We start from the raw sequence: 15,447 nt of genomic DNA, 5'->3' as shown, positions 1-15,447 counted from the left end.
CGAGTGCATCTGTAGCGACTCGGCCCCCATGCATTAACAAAAGTGCAGAATAACTCTAAACAAACAATAATGAGGGGGGGGGGGAAATCTTTTTTTTTTTTTTTTTTTTTTTTTTTTTTTTTTTTACATAAAGTAACACATCAAAACATTTGGAACTCGAGTTAAGAAACAAAACAAAAATGCAGAAATGCTTCAACAACTGTACGTATCAAATGTCTTTGAACAAAAAACAAATCTAATGTCATTTTCTGCTGTCTCTTAAGAACATTTCTGAAGTGGCTCATCACGAATTCATTCAAATTTTGGATTGCTCTGCTACATTCGGATTTCTTGGGGTGATGAAGTTCGACGAAATTATGGATTTAGTTCCACTTGGCAGAGATGGCTTTGGCGTCAGCACTTGGGACAAACAACAGTCACTACCAGGACACGTTTGTGTACAGAGGCTTGTGTTACACAGAATAACAAAAAGTGCGCTGATTGCGTTTACGTTATGTCATTCTGTTTTTTTTTTTTTTTCGGGGGGGGGAGGGGGTGGTGTCTTTGAATAGACAATACCAAAACACGTCGTGGGTGGGTCAACTGCTTGCGCCGCGCACAACGTTATTTCCTGGATTTTTCAGCGGTGTGGGAATTCACAACAAAGTGTCATGGGTCAGCTGGTCTGGCCGGGCGCAATATGTTATTTCCGTTTTTTTTTCTGGACGGTGTTCGAGTACCGTTTTTCGCTCGAGTACAGAAGCAAAAGAAATCTCGAAATTTCCGTTCGAAAACCGATTTGTTAGAAAACAGTCACGTTGGAAAACCGAGGTTTTACTCCACTATATTTACAAGAACGCAGTATAACAGGGCCATGTAAATCATCTAGACCTAAACCATCTAGTTCGCAATGAGTACTTGTCTCCTAACACGGGAAACGTGCCGAAGTCACTGCGAGGACGAAATTGAGTTGTGATTTGGTTAATTGCTAATATAGTTTGACTCGCACAAAGACTGTCAACACATAGATGCTGAAATCAAAAACACTTTCGCTTCTCTAGTGCAAGCCAGGCTACCAGGGGGTGAACTGCGAGTATGATGTGGATGAATGCCACTCCAGGCCTTGTCTCCACGGCGGAACGTGCATAAACCTCATCAACCACTTCACCTGCGCCTGCCCCCCCGGAACGCAAGGCGAGCGCAACTCCGCGTTTCCATCGCCGCGCTCCAAAGTGCTAAACGTGTTATACGTGACGTCGACCGCTCGTCCTCGGTCGTGTAGGGCTGCAGTGCGAAGTGAACGTGGACGACTGCGCGCCCAAGCCTGGCTCGTGGGAGCCCCGCTGTCTGAACGGCGGCCAGTGCGCGGACGGCATCGGGCGATACACGTGCTCCTGCCCGCCCGGTTTTGTGGGTGAACACTGCGAGGGCGATCTGAACGAGTGCCTGTCCGGGCCGTGCCACGCCGCCGGCAGTCTGGACTGCGTACAGCTCATCAACGACTATCAGTGCCACTGCCGCCTCGGATACACAGGTTTGCTACGGTTCCTTATAATTCCTAAGCTTCGGGACTTCCACTAACAACCCAGGCTAAACTTAGCTCCTCCCCAATGGCTGGGTTGCACGTGACGTCGCGCTTGTGACCGCCATTGTTGCAGACAAGCAGTCAGCTGTCCTTCGTCATCATGCCAGATTTTTGTTGTGAAAATCGCGGAAACGGAGACATCGGGAAGCGATTTTTCCGTGTTCCAAAGATTAGATTGCGTGAAGGACAAGATACAACGGAGTCATCGAAAAAAAAAACGGCAACAAAAGTGGCTTGCAAATATACGACGTGCAGATCGGAACGGAGCTCGAGTACACAAGGCAAATGGTTATTTGAAAGTCTGTTCTGATCATTTCGTAAGCGGTAAACGTGTATTTCCAGTGTCCGGATATTCTACTTCAGGGAAGTCTTTCAGATCCTTTGAAAGCGCGTCGTCGTGGAGAGTATACGGATCAATATCTTCACATCTTCTGTACGTATCTAGCTTTGGCGACATCATCGGGTGAATTAAAGTAGGCAGGCCGCTTACGTGCAGCTCTGTGGACGTCGCCACGGTGATGTCGTCTGCAACGCCGAGCTTGTCTGTAGAAATGGCGGCCATGATTGCAACCCAAGCGTATACAAATATTTTAGCTTATCAGTCAAGATGTATCATTTCACTTAGACTTCCTAGATAGTTACTAGACAAGGCCATCTGAGGGCATTGCAAATGAATTATTATTATTATTATTATTTTCAGTGAATAGCTTTGGATAAGTTGAATTCAGCAATCGCGAAGGGGCTGCGGGGGGTCGATGAGATGTTCAGGCGTTCACTGCTGCATTTCTTTTTCCCCCTGACGTGTCGCGTTTTCTCTTCGCGAAAGGTCGTCATTGTGAGTCCATGGTGGATTTGTGTCTGTCCAAGCCGTGCCACAACAGCGGCGTCTGCTCCATGAACATGAGCTCCCACGGCTACACCTGCTCCTGTCCCCCGGTAGGTTTCCCAGAGGTGCTTCTTCGTAAAAGTTGGAGTTTTTCCATTTTTCTCTATGAGGAGGAGCCATGGACGATCTTACAATTTTTCCTTTCGAGGCTTGACACGAATAGCATAAGCGAATACCTGAAAATCGGTTTCACAGAAAAATGCTATGATTGGGTAGGTGGGACTTCACTGTACATATTTAAATTTTAGACGGCAAGAAATATTTGGGACTCTCCCGTCGAATGTGAAATGTTTGTTTTTTGCATTTCTATTAATTGAATGAGAAATCCGGTGCTTTGCATGAACAGTGTATTCAATCGGTCATGGCTCCGCCGCCTGGAAGCTCGGCTCGTGGCCCGCCGCCGCCCGCTTCGTTAGCCCCAGACGCCGAAGCTAGGGTAAAGGCCCCCGCCGCCACCGAAGCTCGGCTAAAGGCCTCCCCGGACGGCCTCGTTGTGGCCCGCCTTCGGTCGCGGCGGAGGCGTTTAGCTTAGCTTCGGCATCCGGGGCTAGCAGCCTCCGCCGCCTGGAACCTCGGCTCGCGGCCGCCACCGAAGCTCGGCTAAAGGCCTCCCCGGACGGCCTCGTTGTGGCCCGCCTTCGGTGGCGGCGGAGGCGTTTAGCTTAGCTTCGGCATCCGGGGCTAGCAGCCTCCGCCGCCTGGAACCTCGGCTCGCGGCCGCCACCGAAGCTCGGCTAAAGGCCTCCCCGGACGGCCTCGTTGTGGCCCGCCTTCGGTGGCGGCGGAGGCGTTTAGCTTAGCTTCGGCATCCGGGGCTAGCAGCCTCCGCCGCCTGGAACCTCGGCCCGCGGCCGCCACCGAAGCTCACTGGTCAGACCCGACGTCATTCCAGTCCGAAGAACCATCCGCGGCTGCCGGCCTGGAGCTCTTGGGGGCCTTTGTTCACGCACTTAAGTCGCGTGTACGCCTCCGACAAGTCAGACTCTGCGTCATTCCGCCCAAAGAACCATCCGAATATTCAACATTAATTACAGCCACAGGTTCAAATCTGTATGGAAGTATTCCTCCGTCTTCCCGATCAGCCGATACTGCAATTTCTTCATCAGATGAGGATAAATCCGAGAAATCAGCGCTGAGCATAAACGGTGTCCCGTGTAATCCAGCGTTTGGAACGGCACGGTACACGTCACGTACGCCCACGTAGATCATGTGACTCGCGAAAACGGCAGCGCCCCTGAAAATTCGTAATTGTCGATGAAAACACGATTAAATGAGAGAGGGTTTAACATCACATTGTCAAAATAGAGTACATATTACATGAAATATTGGATACACTGTTAATGCAAGCACTGGATTTCCCCTTTAATAAGCGTGAACACAAACACACGACAGACCCCGCGATATGTCCACGCCACATAGAGTGGTGCAGATGCAGGCCTCATTTGACGTCCTTTTCTTCTTTAGCACACCAAACAGTTGAGAGATTCTTCTCCCGACTTGATTCTTCTTATCACACTTTTATCACTTAATGCTTGTTTTTCTCTTGACTAACCTCTTCCCCTTCTTTAATCCTCACGCTCGCTTCAGAGGGCCAAGTGATGGCAAAGGTATGATAGACAAGCAGTAAATTTTCAGGAAGTCTTGCAAATAGTAATAAATGCCCCCCCCCCCCCCATCCATGCCATTGTAAAGCTTTATTACCGCTTTATTACCACTTTACAAACAGATATAAAATCAGATGTTCTGCTTTTAGGGCTTTACCGGCTTCAACTGCGGCGATCTCGAAGGCTACAGCTGCGCCAAGCTCCACTGCCAGAACGGCGGCAACTGCGTGGAGTCGCCGGTGGGCCAGCTCTACTGCCAGTGCCAACCGGGCTTCAGCGGGCCGCACTGCGAGAACAAGCAGACGTGCCCGACGCCCTGCCAGAACGGCGGCACCTGCATCAGCGACCCCTCCAACCCGTACCTGTACAGCTGCCGCTGCCCCACGCACTTCTCCGGGCGCTACTGCGAGAACAAAGTGGCCGTACCGCGCACGCCGTCCTGCCCGTACCTCCAGTGCGAGCGCCAGTCGGGCGACAAAGTGTGCGACACTCAGTGTAACAACCACGAATGTCAGTGGGACGGCGGAGACTGCTCGCTCAACTGGAAGCAGCCGTGGGTGAACTGCACCGCCGCCGTTCCTTGCTGGGATTACTTTAAAAACGGACGCTGCGACAAGGAGTGCGACAACCCCGGCTGCCTCTTCGACAGCTTTGAATGCCAGGAGCACGCGCCCAGCACCTGCAAGTATGTTCCATATTCCAATCATTTGGAAAAGTACATCAAATTGGATATTTTTGGCTTTTTTTTTTTTTTTTTGTCAGTTGATTTTTATTTTTACGGTTTTACATACAAGATCCATCCATCCATTCATTTTCTTAGCCGCTTATCCTCACAAGGCTCGCGGGGAGTGCTGGAGCCTATCCTAGCTGTCAGCGGGCAGGAGGCGGGGTACACCCCGAACTGGTCGCCACCCAATCTCAGGACACGTGTAGACAAACAGTCGCACTCACAATCACACCTAGGGAAAATTCAGAGTGTCCAATTAATGTCGCATGTTTTTGGGACGTGGGAGGAAACCGGAGCGCCTGGAGAAAACCCACGCAAGGCACGGGGAGAACATGCAAACTCCACACGGGCGGGTCCGGGATTGAACCCAGGTCCTCAGAACTACGAGGCCAACGCTTTCCCACCTGATCCACCGTGGCGCCCGTTTACGATCATTTTACAATTTTGGACAAGGGAACAATTTCATGTTAGATGATGATAATACGTGGCACGGTTGCTCAGCCGATAAAGTGTTGGCCTCACAGTTCTGAGGACGCGGGTTCGATCCCGGCCCCACCTGTGTGGAGTTTGCGTGTCCTCCCCGTGCCTTGCGTGGGTTTCCTCCGGGCGCTCTGGTTTCCTCCCACATCCCAAAAACATGCAACATTTAATTGGACACTCTAAATTGCCCCAAGGTGTGATTGTGAGTGCGGCTGTTTGTCTGGATGTGCCCTGCGATTGACTGGCGACCGGTTCGGGGTGTACCCCGCCTCCTGCCCAATGACAGCCGGGATAGGCTCCAGCACTCCTTGCAACCTTCGTGAGGATAAGCAGCTAAGAAAATGGATGGATGGATGATAATAATAATGATAATGAAATATTGTTTTGAGTGCAAGCCTAACTCAAAATGTATTGTGAACATTTCATTTTTCAGGTTGTTTTACAGCCTGTGCATCTTGCAGATAAAAGATATTTTGTACTCATGACATGAACCAACTTTATGCAGCAAAAGAAGCAGAAATGGCCACGAGCAGAGCCGAGTTAAAGACTTGCAACGAGGAAATGTTGTATTTTCCAGGTATGACAAGTACTGCCCGGACCACTACGGCAACCTGGTTTGCGACTGGAGCTGCAACACGGAGGCCTGCGGCTGGGACGGGCTGGACTGCGCCAGCGACACTCCGGCCAAAGTGATCGAGGGCACCCTGGTTATCGTGGTCCGGCTGCAGCCTAAGGAGCTGATTGAGGACTTGCGCGGTTTCTTGCGCTCCCTGGGGGCCCTGCTGCACACCAACCTGAAGGTGAAGCTGGACGAGAACAAGGAGCCCATGGTGTACCCGTACTACGGGCCGGAGGATGGGCACGGGCGCCTCTTGCAAAGGGCCAAAAAGAAGCGGGAGCTGGAGAGGGAGGTTATTGGGTAAGGCTCGTCCTAACTCCAGCGTTTTCCAGGATCTTCTAAGCGTACATTTAAGGTTTGAGTGCTGTACGGTGCAGCTTGTGAACAAGCTGTCGAAGTTGACTGTCAAACTAAATATCAAACACAGACTTGTGTACACACGACAACCAGATTCCCTTAGGGATGTCTGCTATTATGCTAACATACAGTTCAAAATGCCATAGATGGGCTAATAACTAACATCTGTGTGCTAATCAAATAAATTGAATTGCCTTTTTGCCCTTTTCAGAATACACAATGAAATGTGTTTCTCTCGTGCAACCCTTTAAGCCGGGTGGCGTAGTGACAGGAGGTGGGGTGGGGGGGGGGTAATCATAACCCCCCCCCGCTGCTTTAATATTTTCAGCACCACCCCACCTGCTTCAAAATTTTCAGCGCTTATTATCATCCTTGACAAACTATTGAATTCTTTACATCCATCCATCTATCCATTTTCTTTGCCGCTTATCCTCACGAGGGTCACAGGGATTGCTGGAGCCTATCTTAGCTGTCAACGGGCAGGAGGCAGCTGGGGTACACCCTGAACTGGTCGCCAGCCAATCGCAGGGCAGATGGAGACAAACAGCCGGACTCACAATCACACCTAGGAGCAATTTAGAGTGTCCAATTCATGTTGCATGTTTTTGGGATGTGCCCGGAGAAAACCCACGCAGGCATGGGGAGAACGGAATTCTTTACATCCTGTTAAATTATAATATTGCTATTTATTTTGATAAAGGGACTAAGGCAAATTTTATCCCACAGTCTTTCCATGCCGGAAACCCTCTGAACATTACTTGTTAAAAAACACCCCAAAAAAAAACATTTTTTTCTTACAGGCTGCTTTTTTTTTTTGTTGTTGTTTGTACAGTTCTGTGGTCCACCTGCAAATTGACAACCGGGAATGTGCCCAGAAATCCGAAGACTGTTTCTCCAACACCAACGAAGCTGCCTCCTTCATCGCGGCGGCGCACATCAAGGCCGACTTACCTTATCCTCTCGTGTCCGTTAACAGTAAGTCGGTCGGGTTCCGGTGCCGGCCACGTAAACGGGAGGGGGCCGACTCCCGGTTCACGTCGGTCCCGTTTCACCCGCAGGTGACCTGACGGTTACGAAGCCGTCGACGTTTCCCATGTACATGATCGGGGTGGCGTTTGTCATCATTCTGCTCATCCTGGTGTTGGGGATGCTGGCGGCCAAGAGGAAGAATAAACACGGCGTTCTGTGGCTGCCCGACGGCTTCTTGGCCAACAAGAACGACAAGAGGAGAGAACCTGTCGGTCAAGATGACTTTGACATGAAGTGAGTGGGACGCGTCAAGCTGAGCGAGGAGCGAAAACTGCAATTATTTGTATACTTTGTCAGACATGCAGTGAAAAGTGGAATTCTTTCTCACGCTCCTGACTGACGAGGAGATATAAAAGTAAAGAAAGGTTTTTTTTTTTTTTTTTTTCGTGCTCAACCCAGAAATTTCAAGAGCCAAGATGGAGCCATGATGGATGGACGTCAAGGCCAGAGGTGGTTGGACGATGAGGTTCCGGCTAAGATTCCAAGGGTGAGTATAGAACTCGTCATCAAATCACGTGACTTTTGTTGACCTCGCTATGTTGCCGGTCATGCTAGCTAAGCGTTGCTCAATGCTAAGTCGGTTGGAGACGACACAGAAATCTGAAATGTCGTAGCGCGACGCCCAGAGTCTTATTTAGACGGTGAAAATAAATGACGGTACATGGAAAAATGAGATAAACTCGGCATAGAGGACCCGAATTTAATGCCGAAGTCGATGTTTTCGCCAATAAGAAATACGACTGTTAATTCGCTTCCGCTTGTCTTGGGCAACTGGATCTACACGTGGATCTGGCGAGTAAGTCGTCTAGATTTGCACGGAAAAGTTTGAAAGCGTAGAAAAGTCTGGACGCGTACGAATACTTTGTTGCTGGATCTGTTCTCAACGGGAATAAATCCCACATCGTGACGGTTTTGACGGCTCGTGAACGCGGAAGCGTGTTCGGCCACACGTTAACCTTTGCCCGAATCCGTCGATCTTTTCAGCTAGTATTCAAGACAAATACCAATATTTCAATAAATGACCCCTGGTTTTACACAAACTCCCATTCATTAACTATGATTGGAAAAAAAAAAAAAAAAAAAAGAGGATGGAGTCATCTCCACGGAACGTACACGGAAGCGATTGCGGCCACACTTTAACCTCTGTAAACCTCTGCGAGAGTTTTTTTTTTTTAATACACTCATCGTTATCAAATGAGCCAATTTAGATAAATACTTTTGGTAATTTGCCATTAAGAAGAATAATCCCAACCTGAAATGACGTCACGTGCAAGAGCTCTATTAAAAGGAAACAGGTTGTCGGACGTACGCTGATAGTTCACCTTGTCTTTCGGTAGAACGAAGACAAGCCCTTGCTGAGCATGTCTTCTGACGGCGGCGTCGACCGAAGGGAGTGGACCCTGCAACACCGCAAGGCCGCCGACGTCATTCTAACCCCGCCGCAAGCCGACGTGGATACAGACTGCCTGGATGTCAACGTCAAGGGACCTGGTAAGGAAGCTCGGAGGCCTTTAGCGCCTGAGGTAGTAGTACGCATGCTCTGTACTACATTGTAAGTGGGGGAAAAAAAAAAAAGACCTGGAAAAGTACTTATTTCGCAACCTCGGTATTGGAAATACAGTCAAATTTGTATGCAGTACTTAAAGGGCCACTGTCATGAAATGCATGATTATTATTATGCATGTTATTCATGAAAAAAAGCCAGCCGGTATGAATTCTCTCGAGGGATTTGTTTTCGAGAAGCAGCAGGAAGTGACGTACAAGGCAGTAGCGCACTCAAGCGCTCTCGTCTGTTTATACTAGTTTTACCTGTTGGAATTTAGCTCGTTGTTCCTTCGTGTTAGCCAAAATGTCGGCTCGTTGTATTGCTGGATATTGCTCCAGCACTCGGGAGGATGGATTCGGTCTTCATACTTTTCCAAAAGATCTGGCTCGTCGTGAAAAATGGATTGCACTGCTTCAAAGGATGAGAGCTTCGTGGGCTCCAAATGAGTGGTAGGTGTGTATAAAGCTACTACAAAAAAAAAAAAAAACAATAGTTGTGGGGTGGGGGGGGTAAATCCTCGCCGTGGAAGTGGATTGGACAGGGAAGCGGTTTGGCCGCAGCGTCGTCGTCGCTCACGGGCGGCGTTTTTATCACCGCCGCGCGGAGAGGTGGTTTGGCCGTGATCCACATATCATCTAAATATGGCTTGAAACGATAGGGTAATATTGTCCCGGTCACTTCACTCGGTTTTGAGATGTTCTCTTCTTCGAGAAAGAGCTTCCGTGTCAGAAGGGGCGCGTTCGGCTCCCGTGGTAGGGTGTTTTCAACGGCGGATGTCCGGGGTGATGTCACGGGCAGTAGATGCAGCCAATATGGCGACCACCCGGTTGTCGACTGACACTTTGCGCGTGGATGACGCGCTCTCCGCTAGACATTGAAGTGAATAATGTGATATGTATTTTTCATTTCGATATCTGTTTTAGAATATTTATAGGGATGGCACTTGGGCTTTAAGTTAAGAAGAGATACGTGAATGTATCAAAGATGTTTGCGCTTGGTTACGTCCCACCGCTGTTAATCACTAGAACGGCTTCTGTTCCAGATGGCTTCACCCCGCTGATGTTGGCTTCGCTCCGCAACGGCGGAGGCCCCGACTGCTCGTTGCCCGGCGAGGAGGAGGAGGAGAGCGGAGGCGACGAACCGGGACCGAGCGTCATATCGGACCTGATCGCGCAGGGCGCGTCGCTCTTGGCCCAGACGGACCGCACGGGAGAGACGGCGCTCCACCTGGCCGCCCGCTACGCCAGGGCAGACGCCGCCAAGAGGCTGCTGGACGCCGGCGCTGATCCCAACGCCCACGACAACATGGGGAGGACCCCCCTCCACGCTGCTGTGGCGGCGGATGCGCAGGGCGTCTTCCAGGTGAGAACAGCTTCAGTTTTTAACGTCACGTCGACATTCCAAACTGAATCAACTTTTTCACCATGATGTGCGATAGTGCCGACAATGCACTCCCAGCCTAGCGTGCTCTACTGCTAAAGCATACACTTTAAGCAAAAAATAAATATATTTCTTAAATGATTTCATTATATAAAGTATTTAAACTATGCATGCATTTCTACTATGCAGTTTATTATCATGAAAAGCTGAAAAAAAAAACGCTTTTAAAAAAACAATTTTTTAGGCTTGGAACGCATTATTTCATTTTCCATTCATCGTAATGGGAAACATCGATTCGGTTTTCGAACAAATCACTTCTCGAACCATTTTCTGGAACGGATCGTGGTTGAGGCATTACTGTATCGTATTGATGGTTTCTATGATTACACCGCAAAAGTGGGTATTTTGAACGGTGGATAAGTTGGGTTGGACTTGACTGAAGGGCAAAGTCCCAAGGTAAATCACATCAAGTGCAAAGAAACACAATCCACTTACGGCGCATTCATATGTGCCCTGGTAGTCCTTGCACGTCGCTCTGTTGCGGCAGGGATGAGACCGCCACTTATTATCAGGAAAAGCGAAAAAAAAAATGCTGTAAAAAAAAAAAATTAGGCTTGGAACGCATTATTTCATTTTCCATTTATTGTCATGGGAAAACGCGCTTCGGTTTTCGAACGTTTCACTTTTCAACCGGCCTTCTGCAACGGATTGCGGTCGAGGATTGAGTGAAAAGATGCATTTCACACAAACTCATTTCTCCCTCTGAATCTTTGCACCGTCCCAGATTCTCATTCGCAATCGGGCGACAGATCTGGACGCCCGAATGAATGACGGCACCACTCCACTGGTCCTGGCAGCCAGGTTGGCTGTGGAGGGGATGGTGGAAGAACTCATCCACTGCCATGCTGACATCAACGCTGTGGATGACCATGGTCAGTAATGCATAAGTGAAGCATTTTTTTTTCCCTTGAGATTCGCTCAGCAAGTATCGGAATGTACCATGTTCGCCTACAAGATGCATTATGGATAATATTGAAATGCAGCCACAAAGTGAAAATTCACAAGTCATCGAAACCTCCCTAAAAAAGGTTATAATGGACCTTTCCGATGGCGATCTTGAGCTCCGCCCCCTTCGCCATGTCCCACGAGCTTCCAAAATGGCGACTGAACAGAACATGTTTGAAGTCGATTCTCTATCGCGTAGTCCAGATAATATCGGGGTATGTTTTTTGCCAAATGCGTCAGACATTGTCCAAGAGAGTTCTACAGAGAGGTCTCAACTATTCCACGCAAGGATACTGTATGTACACGGAATGAAGATTTTGGACGCCTCGCAAATATCATATTGAAATCCAACAGGATAAAATAGTGCAATCGTACTGCGCATGCTTGGAAAAATCCCGAGTAATATCATTGTCGTCTTTGACTTGGCCCGTGATGGAACCCAGTGCTGTGTCTTAAAAGTCCGATGTGATACAAATCGGTAAATCGGCATTTCTCTTGCACGACATGGCGCATTTACGTATATCCCTGACCCGACTCTTCGGCGCAAAACATGACCCACTTCTCTTCCCCTTGTAACCTAGCACGATATCTTTCATCAGAATTGTACGTTCCACAAGCGCACCCGACGACCATTTTCTTCGTAACATGAACTTTTCCAAGCGCCCGCTACTGACAACCAGCATTGCTTGTGGGACAATATGGCGGCGAGAGGGGCGTGTCAAGCCAGGGGTTGAGACAATGCGGCTATCTGATTGGCTGTTATTGTACGAGTGATTGACAGGTCGTAAAGGTCCATTGTTTTCAGACACAATAAGATGGCACCAAAGCACTAGATTTGTACTTGACAGGGCTTTTGACTGAAGCACAAAAACATCCACCAGAATATCTACGGGAACACTTATGAATATAATATTATTTAGACCATTTTTTGACCAAGAAAGACTTCTTTCTTAACATTCGGTTCTTTCAGGCAAGTCGGCGCTTCACTGGGCCGCGGCAGTCAACAACGTGGAGGCCACGCTTGTCCTCTTGAAGAACGGCGCCAACCGCGACATGCAGGACAATAAGGTCTGTTCCGATAGCCTTGTCTGCGTTGTCTTCGGATCGGTCAAAAGATAGACGAGGTGCTGCCCTGACTTCCAATTCAATTTTGTTCCGTGACCAAGCTTGAAACTCAATTTACTTGGACGTCAAATCGGTTTTCACCGTTGAGATCGTTGAAATGATATGAATACGTTTGTAAGTCAAGGCACCAGCGGATGTTTTTAGCCACCAAGGTGGACAAGACAGCCTGACGGCTTGAACTCTTTCCTGCAGGAGGAGACCCCCCTGTTCTTGGCGGCCCGAGAGGGCAGCTTCGAAGCCGCTCAAGTTCTCCTGGACCACTACTCGAACCGCGACATCACCGACCACCTGGATCGCCTTCCCAGAGACACGGCTCAAGAAAGAATGCATCACGACATAGTCCGTCTGCTGGACCAGTACAATTTGGTTCACAGCCCCCACAACGGGCCCAATCACATCGGAGGGAGTTCTTCGGTGATGTGCGGGGCCAACGGCGCCGCCTTCATCGGCATGCGTCCCGGACCGCCGGGCAAAAAGAGCCGGAGGGGCGGCGCAAAGATGGGAGGCGTTGGCGGCGGAGCTAAGGAGCCCAAAGACATGAAGGCCAAGAGAAGAAAGAAACCCGCCGGAGGGGAGGGTCCGGCCGCTGGTGGCGGCGGTTCGGGTGGCGTAAACGGAGTGAAGGCGGCCGGAGGACTTCCCGAGAGCTCCGTCACCATGTCCCCCGTCGACTCCCTGGAATCGCCGCACTCGTACACGGGCGACGCGGCCGCCGCCGCCGCCGTCGCCGCCGCCAACTCCCCGCCCCTCATGAGCAGTCCCGGAGCCAGACCGATGCTGCCCCCCGTCAGCCACATGCTCGGCCAGCAGCAGCAGCAGCAACAGCAGCAGCCGGCTTGGGTGGGCATGAACAAGCACGGCTTCGGCGGGCACATGTACGGCCTGGTGCCGCACTCCATGGGGGGCCCCCGCCGTGGTATGGCCCAGCACCACGGCCAGGGCCCCATGCTGACCCCCATGAATGTCACCATGAGTCGGGAGCAGCTGCCCCCGATTGTCACCTTCCAGATGATGGCGCCCGGCGGAGGCCAAGCCATGCTGAAGCAGCCCCAGCATGGCCACGTGCAGGTGACGCAGTCTCAGCCCCAGAACCCTCAGCCGGGACCCGGCCACCCCCACTGCAACCAGGGTTTGATGTACCAGATGCCCGAGCAGATGAGCATGGGGCTCCCCCACCCCATGCAGCACCCCCACACCGTCGCCCACGGAGGGCCGCTGCCTTCGTACCCGCCCATGCAGAGCCCGGTGGATAAGTATCCCACTCCGCCCTCCCAGCACAGCTTCACGCCCGCCGGCTCCGAAGGCACCACCCCGGGCCACCCGGCGCACCCTCCCAGCGAGCACCCCTATCTCACCCCCTCGCCCGAGTCCCCGGACCCTTGGTCGTCGTCTTCGCCGCACTCCAACTCGGACTGGTCCGACGTCACCACCAGCCCCACCCCGTTGGCGAACGGCCACCACGCGCTGCCCTCCGCCCGCCACACACACATTCCAGAGCAGGCGCAGCTGCAGGCGCAGTCGCAGCCGCCCCCGCAGCAGCCGTCCCAGCAACCGGCCCTGGGGAACCGGCAGGTGTTCGCGTAGGCAAAGCGCCCAAAGAATGACTTGTTGGGGTTCTATGCGCTTCCGCGTCGACGCGTAGCAACTTTCTCTGTTCTCGTCATACGTTATAACAGTCTCTCATTGCACTTAAGAAAGTTCCTAGAAGCTCCTTGAACAAGAAATCAAAAACAGTGGTGCCTTGACTGATGGGTGCCCCAAATTACGAGGCTTTTTGTGGCCTGTGAAAGTTTGGGGTCAGACGCAATATTAATGGTTAAAATCTGGAATGCACACCAAAGCGATGATCATAAACACATTTCTCTTATGCCCAAAATTACCTTTAAAAGCGAAGGCTCGCTTTAATTTGCAGTAACAACTTGGGGCTAAACTTTGTACCTCCCTCACGTACAAAGATCGAGGCCCATTCACGTCATTACTCCAACAAGCGGTGGTACTTCCACTTACGAACGTCTCTAGTAACAAAAAAATTCAGGTTACAAAACGTCCCCTCGGCGTAAACATCCCGGAACTTGGTTTGCGTGGCGAGACGGAGCTGCTCTCCCATTGGCTATCGCCGTAGCATCTTCCTGGCATCCCATTGGCAAGGAGGGACGTCAATTTTTACCCATGAAGCTTTTCGTTTGCCTTGACACTCAACTTCACACATTGGAAAAGTACAACTTTTTCATGAGCTAGTTTTTTTTTTTTTGCAACCTGAGAAGGGTTGCGTCAGGAAGGGCATCCGGCGTAAAAATTGTGCCAAACATATGTGCGTTCATCGGAGATGACACGCTGTGGCGACCCCGAAAGGGACAAGCCGAAAGAAACTTACTTACTATTCGTCTTTCTCTTAAGAAACTTTAGCGGAATTACGCTGTGTGCGTACACTCGTACATATTTTTCACTCCTCTTCACATAGTCATCCAACGCCAAATGTAAATCTACATTAAAATTTTTTTATTCTTTACATTATGTACTTTGAATGGTTATCTTGTGGGTGGGGGAGGAGTTTTGGGGGGGGGGTACGGAACGGATTAGGCTATTTACATGTAAAAAGCGCTTCTAATTACAAAAAAATTCACATTTCGAAGCAAAACAACTTCCGGAACAAATTAATTTCGTAAGTAGAGGTACCACTGTACCACTATTTATGCTACTAGTTTTTGTTTGTTTTTTTTTTATTGTTGTGGAAGCCAGAATGAGGAAAACCGCAAATAAAAAAATGAAAACACTTGCAAGGGACGTGTAGGAGACGTGACTTCTGTCACTCACTCGTGTGAAAATGGGGTTGGGGGTGGGGGCAAACTCACTGATGTGCTTTTATTCATTTATCGAACACGGCAACAACAACAAAAATGCAAAAGAAGAACGCTCGCAAAGAGCTGCTGTAGGCCACTACTCACACCCAGATGCTCACAAGCGGTCTAACCGGCCAATCGGATTTCAGCTCCTGATTGGCAAAAAAATGTAACTTACGCGCCAAGTCAAGGCACTACTGTACAGTAACAAAAGTGTATTTTGAGCTGGAATGTTTCCACGTGTACCAAACAAACATGCTAGCTCACCGTTTGCTCCCGGCAGAT

At 50.1% G+C, this 15,447-nt stretch overlaps 1 protein-coding gene across 1 annotated transcript in view; it reads left to right on the top strand.

Moving 5' to 3' along the window:
- Window positions 1–14,789, top strand: part of notch2 (notch receptor 2) — a 63,790-nt gene extending 49,001 nt beyond the window's left edge. Inside the window, exons 23-35 of the mRNA XM_061824215.1 lie at window positions 1,041–1,173; window positions 1,262–1,513; window positions 2,391–2,500; window positions 4,204–4,739; window positions 5,839–6,180; window positions 7,070–7,212; window positions 7,296–7,500; window positions 7,666–7,753; window positions 8,604–8,757; window positions 9,855–10,174; window positions 10,977–11,124; window positions 12,168–12,265; window positions 12,515–14,789. Of these exons, the coding sequence (XP_061680199.1) occupies window positions 1,041–1,173; window positions 1,262–1,513; window positions 2,391–2,500; window positions 4,204–4,739; window positions 5,839–6,180; window positions 7,070–7,212; window positions 7,296–7,500; window positions 7,666–7,753; window positions 8,604–8,757; window positions 9,855–10,174; window positions 10,977–11,124; window positions 12,168–12,265; window positions 12,515–13,906 (3,921 nt within the window). The 3' untranslated portion in view covers window positions 13,907–14,789. The remainder of the gene's footprint in view (window positions 1–1,040; window positions 1,174–1,261; window positions 1,514–2,390; window positions 2,501–4,203; window positions 4,740–5,838; window positions 6,181–7,069; window positions 7,213–7,295; window positions 7,501–7,665; window positions 7,754–8,603; window positions 8,758–9,854; window positions 10,175–10,976; window positions 11,125–12,167; window positions 12,266–12,514) is intronic.
- The last annotated feature ends 658 nt before the right edge of the window (window positions 14,790–15,447 follow it).

The sequence above is a fragment of the Syngnathoides biaculeatus genome, chromosome 7 (genome assembly GCF_019802595.1).
Source record: "Syngnathoides biaculeatus isolate LvHL_M chromosome 7, ASM1980259v1, whole genome shotgun sequence".
Lineage (NCBI taxonomy): Eukaryota > Metazoa > Chordata > Actinopteri > Syngnathiformes > Syngnathidae > Syngnathoides > Syngnathoides biaculeatus.
This window is presented reverse-complemented; position numbering and strand designations above follow the sequence as displayed.